This window comes from Corythoichthys intestinalis, chromosome 19 (genome assembly GCF_030265065.1).
Source record: "Corythoichthys intestinalis isolate RoL2023-P3 chromosome 19, ASM3026506v1, whole genome shotgun sequence".
Taxonomy (NCBI): Eukaryota; Metazoa; Chordata; class Actinopteri; order Syngnathiformes; family Syngnathidae; genus Corythoichthys; species Corythoichthys intestinalis.
The window spans coordinates 37,676,732-37,692,134 of NC_080413.1; the positions used below are offsets into that span (position 1 = coordinate 37,676,732).

At 37.4% G+C, this 15,403-nt stretch overlaps 1 protein-coding gene across 8 annotated transcripts in view; it reads left to right on the forward strand.

Annotated features, from left to right (window-relative positions):
* The window catches only part of LOC130907543 (protein enabled homolog), a 270,375-nt gene extending 255,572 nt beyond the window's left edge, over positions 1-14,803 (forward strand). For all 8 annotated transcript variants that reach the window (XM_057822770.1, XM_057822769.1, XM_057822768.1 and 5 more), the window contains 3 exons: positions 2,039-2,123; positions 6,789-6,846; positions 11,282-14,803. In XM_057822770.1, coding sequence (XP_057678753.1) covers positions 2,039-2,123; positions 6,789-6,846; positions 11,282-11,319 — 181 coding nt within the window. In that variant the 3' untranslated portion in view covers positions 11,320-14,803. The remainder of the gene's footprint in view (positions 1-2,038; positions 2,124-6,788; positions 6,847-11,281) is intronic.
* The last annotated feature ends 600 nt before the right edge of the window (positions 14,804-15,403 follow it).

Sequence of the window (15,403 nt, forward strand, 5' to 3'; positions counted from 1 at the left end):
TGATTATTGTTGCGATGTCTCATTGGTGAAACTGGTTGAGCCACTGTTGGTGTCTATGGCGAAAAAAGAAGTAAAATCTAATATGTCGAATAAACAGGAAGAACATGACTAGTATAGCCCAAAGTAGCATAGTAAGAGTAGTGTTTCTTCTTCATAAATCTACTCAAGTAAAAGTAAAAATTATGGCTTAGTAAATCTAGTTTTAGGAGTACATTTTTCTCAAAAAGTTACACTGATAAATGTAATAGAGTAAATGTAACGCGTTAAAACCCACCTCTGCTTATATAATATCATTATCATGTACTATGCTGTACATATACAGTGCTGCTCGAAAGTTTGTGAACCCCACAGCGATGGTCAGATTTTTTGTAAAAAAAAACTAAAATAACCTTATTAAATGTTAAGTTATACCCAAATCCACAATACTGACATTCCAAATAATGGACTGAAACAAAAGAAATAGTTATATTGTCATTCTTTATTGAACAAAAGTGGTTGATTTAAGAAAAACTCAGATATCATGTGTGCAAAAGTATGTGAACCCCTTCAGTTAATAGGATATTGCGCCTCCTTTTGCATAGATTACCTCAACCAAACGGTTTCTGTAGTGACTAATCAGCCTCTCCCATCTACTTTGGGGGATTTTTGCCCATTCTTCCTTGCAGAACGCAGTCAGTTGAGAGAGGTTTGATGGGCGTCTGGCATGAACTGCTCGCTTCAGGTCCCGCCACAGCATTTCAATGGGATTTAGGTCAGGACTTTGACTGGGCCAGTCCAGAACACGAATCTTCTTCTTTTTCAGCCATTCCTTGGTTGTATTGCTGGAATGCTTTGGATCATTATCATGTTGCATGATCCACCTTCTGCCAAGCTTTAACTTCAAAACAGATGGCGTCAGGTTATGTTCTAGGATTTGACAATATTCCTCAGAATTCATGATTCCCTGGACTATGTGGAGTTGTCCAGGTCCTGAGGATGAAAAGCAAGCCCAGATCTTGACATTCCCACCTCCATGCTTCACTGTTGGGAGAAGGTTCTTTTGGTGGTATGCAGTGTTGACTTTTCGCCAGACATGGCGGTTTTGGTTGTGACCAAACAGTTCAATTTTGCACCTACATCAGTTGATGAAAACTCTTTTTAATTTAGTCTCGACAACACAACTGTTAAAAAAACAAAAAAAACTACTGAATTGATTGATTAGGAAATCAGGTTGAAATAATAGAAAATTCCAAAATGTTGAGGGGGTTCACAAACTTTTGAGCAGCACTGTACTATATGTACTATACTGTATATTACTGTGCTGTATGCGATGATGCTAACGTGTTCCTTGATCAAAGATTCTTAACCAAGAATACAAACAAAATGACTGATCCATCAGCAAGCTTATTTCCTTTTATTGCATGTCTACTTCCTCTCTTACTTCCTCTCCCTCTTTAAAGCAACAGGATTTTCTTGAGATTTTAGACAGACATGCGACAAAGAAATTTCAGGGGTTGTGTGTGCGTGTAGTCTGGTGTGTTTTAATTGCATGTTGAGGTGAATACATACATGCCCCCAAATTAGTTGATATTGTTTCTATTTATTATTATATTCAAATGATCACCGAGATATTCAATCAAATTGTGGTAAATGATCACCGAGATATTCAATCAAATTGTGGTAACCTCACTTCATTTAGTGGAATATTTTTTTCATGACAATGGTTAAACCCAATGACGTTGGCCCCCTAATCAGACCCAAATTTATAGAAAAATAATGTCATTCGTTTGTGCTAGGTTTGTGCTTGTTTATAATGAAACAAAATGTGTTTGTGCTGCTATCGTTTTAGAGGTATTAACAATTAATTATTAGGTCAATCTGAGGTCAACCAGCCCCCCCATTTGTTGCAAAATGGACCTGAAATGGTGCCATTCGTTTATGCTACGTTTGGTTTGGGTTGTAGTAAATATAATCAACACAAAGATTTCATATGGATGTTTTTGTTCCTGCTCTTTCTTTTCACAGTGAGTTAAACTCTGCTACTTATTATCTCTTTCAGACCTAAATCTACTCCAACACCTACTGCATCCTTAAGTGCCAATGGTGTGCCAACAGAGGTTGTTGACTATGACAGATTGAAACAGGTTGGTGAACATGTTGTATGTCGTTTTGAACATGATTTCCAAATACAGTGGACCCTCACGGTACGAGCTCCGAGTCCTCACCGTACGAGTTTTTCACAATAGAAGCTTCATCACGAGAAAATATGACCCTACTCATGTGCAAACATGAGGCAAAGGATGGTTCCTATACTAAATGCTCGCGAGGCCTGTAGTTGTTGGAGGGTCATTTTTTTGATAGGGGTGCCTTTTGTGTCCCCATTATAAATGAAGCTGTATTCTCACTTAATTTGAACAAATACTCATTAAAATTATTTTTGTTTGTGTCTATGATAAATTAAAAGGTTCAGGCTCCTAAATTCTATTTTTTTTTTTTAATTTTGCTATGTCCCCAGTGTGTTTCATTCAAATTCAGTCAATAGAATAACTCAGTAGAGTAGAAAGTAGAAAAAAAGATCCCCAAATAGGCGTTAGTTTATCCAGGACAATAAAATCCTATCTTTAATCATGTGTTGTTTTTAAATTAGAATACATTACCTAATTTAAAAAAAGGTTTTCGATTCATCTCCACTGTCACCGTCCACTCTGTTGTGTTGGTGTCCCTTTAAGAAAATTCCACATTTATTAATGATATCACTCCTCTGCAATAACATCACACTAGTGTTGGGAAATTCAACTGTAGTAAGCAATGTTATGTTATTCTTTTACAAAATAGAAAAAAAAAATTTAATTAAAAAATGTGATTTTGCAGTTTTATGAAGTACGTTCATTGTGATTGATCATAACGTGTCCACTCTGTTTAAGCTATCGATCAAAGATATTGAATCATTTCAAAATGTTTATTTGTAAAACATGTCCAGGGTCATGTTAGCTATTACAGTCATTTGAAAAAGTTAGGACACCCCATGAAATATTCAGTTCTTTATTAAGAAATGTTCACATATCAATGTCTGATCTTGTTTTCTTTATCTCGGGAAAAGAAAGTGATTTAATTGCAGGTAAACAACAAAAATAAACATTGTTTTACTCATTAAACCAAATTTATCAACAAAATGCATATTCTAACTGAGGAAAAAGTTTGGACACCCTACAACTACAAACTAGTGTTAACCCATTTGGCTGAAATAACTTCAGTGTGACGCTTTTTTTAGCCATTTACAAGTGTTTGACATCGGACTAAAGAAAGTTGGCTCCGCTCCTCAACGGAGAATACTTTCAGCTGTGAGATGTGTGAGGGGTTTCTTGCGTGTACAGCCTGTTTCAACTCACCCCACAGCATCTCAATGGGATTTAAGATCTGGGCTCTGACTCGGCCATTCCAGCACTTTCCATTTCTTCCTTTTCAGCCAGTCCTTAGTGGATTTACTGGTATGTTTTGGGTCATTGTCATGTTGCAGGGTCCAGTTTTGCTTCAGCTTTAATTTTTAAAAAAAATGATCCCACATATGTTCCTCAAGCACCCTCTGATACACGACAGAATTCATGGTGGATTCTATAATGGTGATCTGGCCAGATCCTGCTGTAGCAAAGCATCCCCAAACCATGACACTTCCACCTCCATGCATCACAGTTGGTATGAGGTTCTTTTCCTGGATTGCTGTATTGGTTTTAAGCCAAACATAACCTCTGTTCTTGTGTCCAAATTATCCAATTTTAGATTCATCTGTCCAAAGAACATTATTCCAGAAGTCCTGGTCTTTGTCTGCATTCACTCTGGCAAACTTCAGTCCGGCCTTCATGTACTTCTTGGAGAGCAAATGTTTCCTACTTGCACACCTCCCATTAAGGTTAAGCTTGAGAAGTCTCTTTCTGATTGTCAAGGCACTTTCACATCAACAGTAGCAAGAGCCTGCTGTAAGGACAGTGATGACATTTTAGGATTTTTTGAGACTTCTTTTAGCATCTTGCGGTCTGCTCTCGGGTGAACTTGCTTGGATGGCCATACCTGGGCATTTTGGCAGTTGTTTTGAATGTCCTCCACCTGTAGACTATTTTCCTGACAGTGAAACGGCTGATTTTATATTCTTTTGAGATCTTTTGAAATCCCTTACCAGACTGATAAGCATCTACAATCTTCTTTCTGAAGGCCTCAGAAAACTCCTTTGATCTCACCATGGTGTTTTCTCTTACTTCAATAGTCAGGGGCACACCAAACTAAATGTGGGGTTTAAATAAGGCAAGCCTTCTTCAAAACACTTAGTGGGATTCTGACTTAGAGGCGTTCAGTTATAACCCCACGGCGATAGCCTCGCACCATTGGCTCCTCAGCCGAGCACATACACCAAATGTCTGTATACCTCCCCGAATCCGGAGTGGGTAATTTGCGCGCCTGCTGCCATCCTTGGATGTGGTAGCCGTTTCTCAGGCTCCCTCTACGGAATCGAACCCCGATTCCCCGTTACCTGTGGCCACCATGCTAATGATGTTCCAATCATGTGCACTTGATGTGATACACCGTTGTGTGATTTTTTAAGTAGGAATGAATGTGGGGGTGTGCTAATTTTTCCTCAACAGCAATTTAAAATGAGATTTTACAAAAAGATATAAAAAATCTTTTATTCAGTTTTAATTGTTTAGTTCTATTACTTGACTCTCTCAAGATTCTTAAAGGGAATCCACGGATAGAAAGACTTTTGGTTCTAAAAAGATAAATGTTAGTACAAGTTATTTTATTTAATATCGAAACCCCTCTTGATGTTTTTGTTTTTATACAATTTGTAAAATTATTTTAACTAGTAGGTCGCCATTGTTGTTGACATCGCAGCGCGGGGACGTCACAAGGTCCGTGGCCAGAATTCCACCTGTCACTCTTTTAAAAAAAAAAAAAAAAAAAAAATGGAACTCTTTAATTATGTAAGGTAGTGATTTAAATATGCCACAACGTGTCAATGGCGAGTTTTACATTAATTAGGGATCAAGCCAATGAGTGCGTTTTTTTTTTTCCTTTATTGACGCTGTAATTTCTTTAATCCACAGTGGGAGAGAGAAAGGAGAGTGGACACAGGCATTCAGATTCGGAGCTCGTACCGCGCCATTTATTGGCATAAGCTTCGGCAAATCTTTCACAACATACATAAGTATCATATAGTGAATATACTACAAAGCGAATACTCATATCTCTCAAAAAATGTCACCAAGAAGAAAAGGGCTTCAATCTGTATTACTGAGGCCCTATTCTTACACAGTTAACACAACAATGCAAAGAGAACTGGCATTCACAACCAAAATAGATGCGCAAAGTACACATAAAACTTACTCAGACTTTGGTCAAACTATATTTAAACATTTCAGCAACTCCTTTAGCTCAGCAAATACACTGGATGGCAATAGTTAGTCACAATACACAAACTATGATGCTGGGAGCCATTTTCAGGAGTCTAACCCACTCAAATGAACGTGAATCGCAATGGACCCAGTCTAAAAAAACAACAACAACAAAAACAGGGAGCGACGGCGTCAGTCGAGGGACAAAACGCACTTATTGGCTTGATGTTTTATTATTGTGAAACTCACCATTAACACCTTGTGGTGTATTTAAATCACTACCTTACATATTTAGTGACTGTGAAGTACGGCAGCGTGGCCCTGTGACATCACCGCCCTGCGACGGCAACAACAATGGCAAGCTACTAGTTTATTTTTTTATTTAAATTTTTACAAAATTTATTAAAACAAACACATTAAGAGGGGTTTTAATATCAAATTATTATTACTCGTACTAACATTTATCTTTTAAGAACTACATGTCTTTTTATCCGTGGTTCCCTTTAAAATTTAAAATATCCATATGACCAAATATGTTAGAAAACACACAGGCTTCCATAGGTTGTCCTAATTTTTTCACGTCTCTATGCTCGCAAAGCTAGGCTAAGGGCTTACTTTAGCACTAAATGTCCCCTCTGTTAGTGTCCACTCTGTTATGTCCAAATGGCACCGTATTAAAAAATGACCTCGGAACTGAGTACTCAGGTTCCTACGATCCAAAAGTGGCTATTATGAAATACTCACACTAGTCAGTAGAGACTATGATCCCACCTAAATTGGCAAAGTCATCACAATACACGGCGCCACTGAGCGAAAACAAAATGGATTTAAAAAAAAAAAAAAATTTTATGAAAAAACACGAATCTCGCTTGGCCCCTCCCAAATAATCCATTAATTAGCTGTTACGCTTTTAAAGCCGCAGGGTTTAATTGAAGAGAAAAAAGTAGCACCTTACAATCCAAAAATGACGCTAATTTCATTTAGTTGCATAACTACCGTACTTTCCGCACTACAAGGCGCATCGGAGTATAAGGCGCACCCTCAATGAATGGCTTATTTTAAATCTGTTGTCATATATAGGGCACACCACATTATAAGGCACAGTAGTAGTAGTAGTAGTAGTAGTAGTAGTGGTTGCGTTATGCATCCACTACATGGAGCTATGCTAAAGGGAATGTCATGCAATGATTAACCAATATTGATCCATAAATAAGGCGCCTCCAATTATGGGGCACACTGTTGGTTTTTGAAAAAAATTGAAAACTTTAAGGTGTGCCTTATAGTGCGGAAAATACGGTAATTAAAACCATTTTTGCCATGTGATTGCAAGTGAAAGTTATTAATGGGACAGTAAAGCCACAATAGTGGTTGGATTATACACATGGAGGATGTGGAATGAAAATGTATTATGCTGTGTCACTCTAGGACATTCTGGATGAGATGAGGAAGGAGCTGTCGAAGCTAAAAGAAGAGCTCATTGATGGTAAAATGAGTTTTCTTCTTGTCTTTTACACCTGAACTTCAATAGTAACTTTAGCAGCAATTTTATGCTAAATACATGTTTTTTGATAGTTATTTTTAGATTTTGAGGTATTTAGGCGCACCTAAAGGGTTAATTCCGCCATAAGTGGAAATTCGGGTTACGTTGCCAGCGTAGGAAAGGAAATTGTTCGTAACCCAGGGACAACCTGTATATAAAAGGGATTCTTAGCAAACTTGCATGATATTTTTGTAATATGAAACGCGAGAGGTGATTTAATTTGGGGCATAGACTTCATAACGTATTGACATGACACGGGAAACGGGGCCAATTCTTAGGGGGCCTATTTTCAAAAACTTCAAATTCAAATATTTACAAAACCAAAGCTGCTACCGACCTAAAACCAAAACAGGCACCAACCTTAGCCATATATGAGTCTCCATGAGCACCAACATAAAAACATTTAAAGTCGTCCCCTTATAAAATCCAGATTAATTATTTTTATATAAGAATAACACAATTTAAAATGGCTATAAAAGTATCAGATTTTACACTAGATGCACAAAAATCACCAAATGTATAGATAATCACCTATATTTTCAGGATCAATAGCAATATTTAACATATCATTTAGGTTTTTGACCAGAATAGCAACTTAGTTTTTAGTTTTCAACAGCTAGTAAATCACTCAATTTAACATCAGAAACGTAATACTTGAGGAAAACATGCAGAATCAATTATAAGTAATATCTAAATAGATTATTAATAAATTGTATGTACAATCATAACTTATTATAGAATAGAATAGCCCTTTATTATCGTTATACCATTATATACTGTTAGCGAATGAGGCTAACGGCCGCCTGGCGTAAAAGGAGCTTTTCTGGCGAAAATTCTTGTGTATAAATGCTTAAATCCCCGATTTCTTCATAGATATGGACGTAAAACAGTCTCGATTCTTTGTTAAAAGCAAAGAAACGGTGAAGTTAGCGTCTATTTTACGTATATTGACGAAGGACCATGCTACTATGTTAGCGAATGAGGCAAGCGGGCGCCATATGTAAACAGAGCTTTTCTGGCGAAAATTCTTGTGAATAAATGCTTAAATCCCCGAATTCTTCATAAATATGGATATAAAACAGTCTTGATTCTTGGTCAAAAGCAAAGAAACCGTGCAGTTAGCGATTATTTTACGTATATTGTCGAATAACAATGCTACTATGTTAGCGAATGAGGCTAGCGGGCGCCATATGTAAACAGAGCTTTTCTGGCGAAAATTCTTGTGAATAAATGCTTAAATCCCCGAAACCTTCATAGATATGGACGTAAAACAGTCTTGATTCTTGGTTAAAAGCAAAGAAACCGTGCAGTTAGCGTTTTACGAATATTGACGAAGTACAATGCTACTATGTTAGCAAATGAGGAAAGCGGCCGCCTAGCGTGAACAGGAGCTTTTCTGGCAAAACTTCTTGTGAATAAATGCTTAAATCCCCGAATTCTTCATAAATATGGATATAAAACAGTCTTGATTCTTGGTCAAAAGCAAAGAAACCGTGCAGTTAGCGATTATTTTACGTATATTGTCGAAGAACAATGCTACTATGTTGGCGAATGAGGCTAGCGGGCGCCATATGTAAACAGAGCTTTTCTGGCGAAAATTCTTGTGAATAAATGCTTAAATCCCCGAAACCTTCATAGATATGGACGTAAAACAGTCTCGATTCTTGGTTAAAAGCAAAGAAACCGTGCAGTTAGCGTTTTACGAATATTGACGAAGTACAATGCTACTATGTTAGCAAATGAGGAAAGCGGCCGCCTAGCGTGAACAGGAGCTTTTCTGGCAAAAATTCTTGTGAATAAATGCTTAAATCCCCGAATTCTTCATAAATATGGACGTAAAACAGTCTTGATTCTTGGTTAAAAGCAAAGAAACTGACCGTGCAGTTAGCGTTTATTTTATGTACATTGTCGAAGTACAATGCTACTCTGTTAGCGAACGAGGCTAGCAGCCGTCTGGCATAAAAAGAGCTTTTATGGCGAAAATTCTTGTGAAGAAATGCTTAAATCCCCAAATTCTTCATAGATATGGACGTAAAACAGTCTCGACTCTTGGTTAAAAGCAAAGAAACCGTGCAGTTAGCGTTTATTTTACGTACATTGTCGAAGTACAATGCTACTTTGTTAGCAAATGAGGCTAGCGGCCGCCTGGCGTAAACAGCTTTTATGGCGAAAATTCTTGTGAATAAATGCTTAAATCCCCGAATCCATCATAGATATGGACGTAAAACAGTCTCGATTCTTAGTTAAAAGCAAAGAAACCGTGCAGTTAGCGTTTATTTTACGTACATTGTCGAAGTACAATGCTAGTCTGTTAGCGAAAGAGGCTAGCGGCCGCCTGGCGTAAACAGAGGTTTTCTGACAAAAATTCTTGAGAATAAATGCTTAAATCCCTGAATTCTTCATAAATATGGACGTAAAACAGTCTTGATTCTTCGTTAAAAGCAAAGAAACCACCGTGCAGTTAGCGTTTATTTTATGTACATTGTCGAAGTACAATGCTACTCTGTTAGCAAACGAGGCTAGCAGCCGCCTGGCATGAAAAGAGCTTTTATGGCGAAAATTCTTGTGAAGAAATGCTTAAATCCCCAAATTCTTCATAGATATGGACGTAAAACAGTCTCAATCCTTGGTTAAAAGCAAAGAAACCGTGCAGTTAGCGTTTATTTTACGTACATTGTCGAAGTACAATGCTACTTTTTCAGCAAATGAGGCTAGCGGCCGCCTGGCGTAAACAGCTTTTCTGGCGAAAATTCTTGTGAATAAATGCTTAAATCCCCGAATCCTTCATAGATATGGCCGTAAAGCAGTCTCGATTCTTGGTTAAAAGCAAAGAAACAGTGCAGTTAGCGTTTATTTTACGTACATTGTCGAAGTACAATGCTAGTCTGTTAGCGAATGAGGCTAGCGGCCGCCTGGCGTAAACAGAGGTTTTCTGGCGAAAATTGTTGTGAATAAATGCTTAAATCCATGAATTCTTCATAGATATGAATATAAAACGGTCTTGATTCATGGTTAAAATTTAACTATGAGGCTAGTCAGTTACAAAAAGTAGCCGCCTCCATGTGTAAACAAAGAAGAAAATTCCTGCGAATAAATGCTTCAATTACGCATGCATGGTACAAAAATTTACCTGGAATACTCAAACAAATCACTCCTGAGGCCAGAGGTTGCGCTAGACATTTTCGTTGTCTGTCATTTTGACTGACAGAGTCATAAAAATCCGGTCATAGTCTATTTTTACCCGTCACTTAAATTTTTAAAATGATAATGATGACATATTCAATAGTTTAGTTTTTATTCATTTGTAATTAATATTGTAACGCTTGCTTGGCGGCGAAAAATTAGACACGGAAGTCGTGGTATTTTTACTCTGCTTACCGCCAACAACTCCGCCCCCAAAGAAAAAGAGGCAACGATATAGACTCCAATCACCAACGTCACACAATGATCTTAATTGTGGTTGTCAGCCCAAAATATTCTAAATATATATTAAATGCATCTTACCAGATATAAAATGACTACTACATAGTCTGTGGTGATCGTTTGGTGCCCAGCTTTCTTGTCGAATTACAGCAGTCCATCGCGCTCTCATCTTCGGGTCTCTCAGAATACGGTAGAACTTAAGTCTCTCCGTCTATCTTCTCTGTTACCGCAACCAACCGCCACACACGCCTTCACCATTTTGATTATTAATATTAACGAGCAGAAAAACACGCTGTAATAGGAGGCATGTACGCAGCGGTAATGTGTAAACATGACGATATGGCGGCTCCAGTCAGGGGGGCGGAGTTGTGACGTCATGTGATAGGGGTCTATACACAGTTGGCAATCTTGTCCATCAATTGGATGACGCACTGGCACACCGGGTGCACCAATAAGAACCTCGCGGTGATGTGTCAATCACGGTGCCGCCGCCAGACCCCGGTGACGCTACAATATTCTGACAGAAGAGCCAACGATGTCATGCATTAAGAGAGACAATAGCTAATTAATATGCTAACTCGCCACCCTGTGGTCTGGGGTGTGAATTGCAACCTGTCAAAATGACGGACGGACTTCAGCTTTTTCCGTCACCGTTTTAAAAAACCGGTCAACGATGGAAAATATCCGGTTAACGCGACCCCTGCCTGAGGCAATCCTTCCTGTTTGTATGCGGTACAGCTTTCCTAGTTAAATCCATTCGTAAGTAAATCCGATATGAGCGCGTGCCGCCTACGGCTTTTACCTAAATGAAGCTCAGCCCCCTCTGTTAAGGCATTAGGCAAACAATGACAAAGTGACACGTCAATAGTAATGAAGTCTATGAATGAGTCCTGAATTTGGCTGCTCCTCTAACATGCATTTAGCTTATTTTTCAATTGTTCCTGTGTGTCCCAAGCAATCAGGGAGGAACTCGGCAGGTCCAGTACGGCATAGATGATCCATACACCTTCTACAAACCCAATCCCCTTCAGTCACTCAAAGACAATACAGCCGGCCACGATCAAGATTAACATAGTAGCGATGATGACAATGAAGACAAAAAAAAAAAAAAAAAGAAACACATATACCTACGAGGGCACAGTATTTGGAGTGGAGCAACATAATCCTGAGTGATGTTTGTATCACTTTCCCTCAACCCTCCTGCAAAGGACATCGCATCCTGGAGGACTCAGGAGTCTGAAAGAGAAGTGCATGTCTTAATGCAAATGATTTTTGCAAGGGAAAAAAGAACTCTTCAAAGATACTGTAAAGACCATTGGTGCATAAGAAAATCAGAAGTCATTCTAGTCATTTTTCTATCAAAGGCACGTTTTATTAAGAGCAGGAATATAAAGTATGGATGGAAAATTCCCCACAAACCCCCTCCCGTATTGCCATAGCAGTAGCGTGCGTGTGTGTGTAGGGGTGAGCAAATGAGTGTGAATGAATGTGAATGGGGCGCTCGGCCACTGCCGGATGCTCTTACGCTCGTCTTCCTCAAATGCTATTTTAACCTAAATATGTACAAAAAGAGAAGAAATTATTTAGAAAACCATGTACCTGTTTGAGCCTGTTGATCGAAGGCCATATCAAGTAGCTCCATAATCATCATCAGACAGAGGTGGGTAGTAATGCGTTACATTTACTTGACTAACTTTTAAGCTATACTTTTCACTTTTACTTGAGTAGATTTGTGAAACAAAAACGCTACTCTCATTCTGCTACTTTTTTCCTCTTTATTCTGAGAATTACTTGTTTTTGCCATAGAACCTCACAATGGCTCTACCAGTTTCACCAATGAGAGGTCGCGACACTAATCACATGACTTCGTTATACCAATCAGACATCACAATACAGCAATGGTGGATGGATGAAGTACTCACTTTTTTACTTAAGTAAAAGTACAAGTATCTAAGAAAAAAATTACTCAAGTGTAAGCACTAAAGTACTTGCTTTAGTATTTACGAGTAAAAAGTAAAAGTATTTTCTCCCGATGCAAAAAATATGTGATATATGAGATCTTAGTCAATATTCAAAGAAAGAAACAGAAAATTAATTGATGCTCAGTTTTATTTTTTGCAAAATGGTGGAAAAAGTAATGAAATTGACTGCACTGTAATCAGAACCCTAACAATCTCAAAAACTACAAAATTTAGTTTAATGGCATATTGCAAGCAACTATCAGGTGAATACCGCCACTTACCGTGCAAGAGAGTAGTGGTTTTTAATGGTCAATATCTTGTTTACCTGCCTAATCTTTCTTGTACACGTGTTGCTGCCTGTAGTGCTCAACTACGGTATAGTAGCACGGGGCTGATCGATTGTGCCAGAGGCATGAAAACAAAACTGTCAATTCACAATGTGAAAAAAACCTAAACTATTGTGTAACGCAGGCAACAATTTGAAAAGTAGTGGCATGAAAGTACAGATCGTGCTGTAAAATGTAGTGACGTAAAAGTAAAAAGTACCACTTCACATGTGTACTCAAGTAAAGTACAGCTACCCAAAAATGTACATAAGTACAGTAACAAAGTACTTTGACTTCATTACATTCCACCACTGCACTAAAACCACCCAAACATTTATAAGTTTTCCTATTTTAATGAGGATAGCATGCAAACAATACATTGTTTGCATACTATGGAGTAGACAGTCCACAACCCAGAGGTTGTAGGTTCAGTTCTCCACCCTGATGAACTCGTCTAAGTATCCTTGAGCAAGATATTTAACCCTCAAATGTTGCTCAAAGCACTTACAGTGGTATGAAAAAGTATCTGAACCTTTTGGAATTTCTCACATTTCTGCATAAAATCCTCGTCAAATGTGATCTGATCTTTGTCAAAATCACACAGATGAAAATACAGTGTCTGCTTTAACTAAAACCACCCAAACATTTATAGGTTTTCATATTTTAATGAGGATAATATGCAAACAATGACATAAGTATTGTTTGCCTTTTGGAATTTCTCACATGTCTTCATAAAATCCTCATCAAATGTGATCTGATCTTTGTCAAAATCACACAGATGAAAATACAGTGTCTGCTTTAACTAAAACCACCCAAACATTTATAGGTTTTCATATTTTAATGAGGATAGTATGCAAACAATGACAGACGTATTGTTTGACAGTAGTATTGTTTGTCAATTTTTGTCCAATTCTTTGGCCGTATATGGTCATGTAATAGATTGAGGTATAATGACAACAGTTCACATAGATGACATTGTTACTCATTATTTGAGTATTCTTTTCACTGAATACGTTTTTAATTGTACTAGATTACATTTTTTGGATGACTACTTTCACTTGAGTAATATCACTCTGAAGTAACGCTACGCTTACTTGAGTAAATGTTTTGGCTACGCTACCCACCTCTGTAATCAGATTGCATCTATTCATCCTACAGTATGTTTCTGTTGATTGGCAAGGGAAGCTGCATGTCAGACAGCAGCCATGGTAGCTCTCTAGCAAGCAAAAAGTGCTATTTTGCTCACATCCATCATGCTACTTCAGCATGGTCACTGTAGATCGGACTTAAAATGTCCTTCCTCTATGTCCTGACTGTACCTCCTTATTTTCAAAATTGTATCTTTTCTGTTTGAAAGTAAATTTGCCAAGAAAATTCATCCATTTTCAAATTTATAATAAGCAATAAGTGTAGCATCTATTGTAACGCCCCTTCAAACATGTTTGTGAATGGAAAGTTATTTTGTGCAGTGACGTCGCAAGGTTTGTTTGCTCACTAAAGAGCACGATTTCATGGATCAACCTAATTTCCGTCTGTAAGATCCAATCATTCTGTATCTTTGGTGTCATTTGATGTTGGAATGATTTTTGTCTGATTTTTTTTTCATTTTCCACAAAAATGTACTACTCGAGTACAATCTTTTGTGTGAAGTGTTTTCAAGGATGTCGACGTGCCATTCAGTCTTTCACCCGTGCGTGCTTACAATTTTTTTTTTTTGCCTTAAGGTAACACAAGAAAATCTTAAGATAATTTAGGTAAACATGTTTTTACTCATATTTTGACATAATTTAATGAGCTCAAAAGCCATGGTCCAAACTATAGAAAATTTTGTACTAATTCCGTTCACTAAGTATTCAACTGCGTCAAACATACAGTAGACACAAAACAATGAAATAATCTGCAGAACACAATTGAAATTTGTGGAAAAATATCTTCTAAATGTAAGCCATAAATTTGCCATACTGGGGAAATTTTTTGTTCAAGTGAATTTTTATCTGTTGAATGGTTGTTTTAGCCTGAAGTGTCAAAAGAATGTGTATACTATTGTGAAGGTTAAACATTCATAATTATTATAAACTTTATATCTACTGTTTGAATCTATTTCATAGCCAAAACATCACATTTCCTTAAAATTGTCTAATAAAATCAGAAATATGCCTCATTTAAAAAATAAAAAATAAATGGAATGTTGTCATTTTGTCATTTGCCACTTCATTGTCTTCTTTCAACAAATAAGATTTTACTTTCACTGAAGATTTTGCCAGGGAATGGATTTAGTTTTAAAGGAGCAATATGTAAGATATGCACTTCAATTATTCATTGAATGGCCCTAATATTCCAATAGACATAAGAAACATGTTTTTTGGAAATACTTCTAATACGTTTCTCAATGGTTAAGCAGAGATTTTTTTCCATTTTAAAAAGTTAAAATACTCATCCTGTTTTCGTTATTTTTGGTTTGATACTGTGTTTACAAAGCATGTCCCGCCCACCACCAATCAGCCATTTATTAGATCAGTTCTTTGTCCAGGTTGCCACACAGATTCTGTAGGCTTCCTAAATTAAGGTTGCAGAAATAAGACAAGGATATGCATATCAGTCATGCACGTGTACTACAAGTACATGTACTTGCGTGTATTTGTACTACAAGCATGTGTGCTTGTGTGTACTTGTACTACAAGCATGTGCTGTTGTACTACAAGCACATGTACTTGCACCACAAGTTTGTGTACTTGCGCCAAAAGTTCATGTACTTGCACTACAAGTACATCTACTTGTAGTACAAGTACA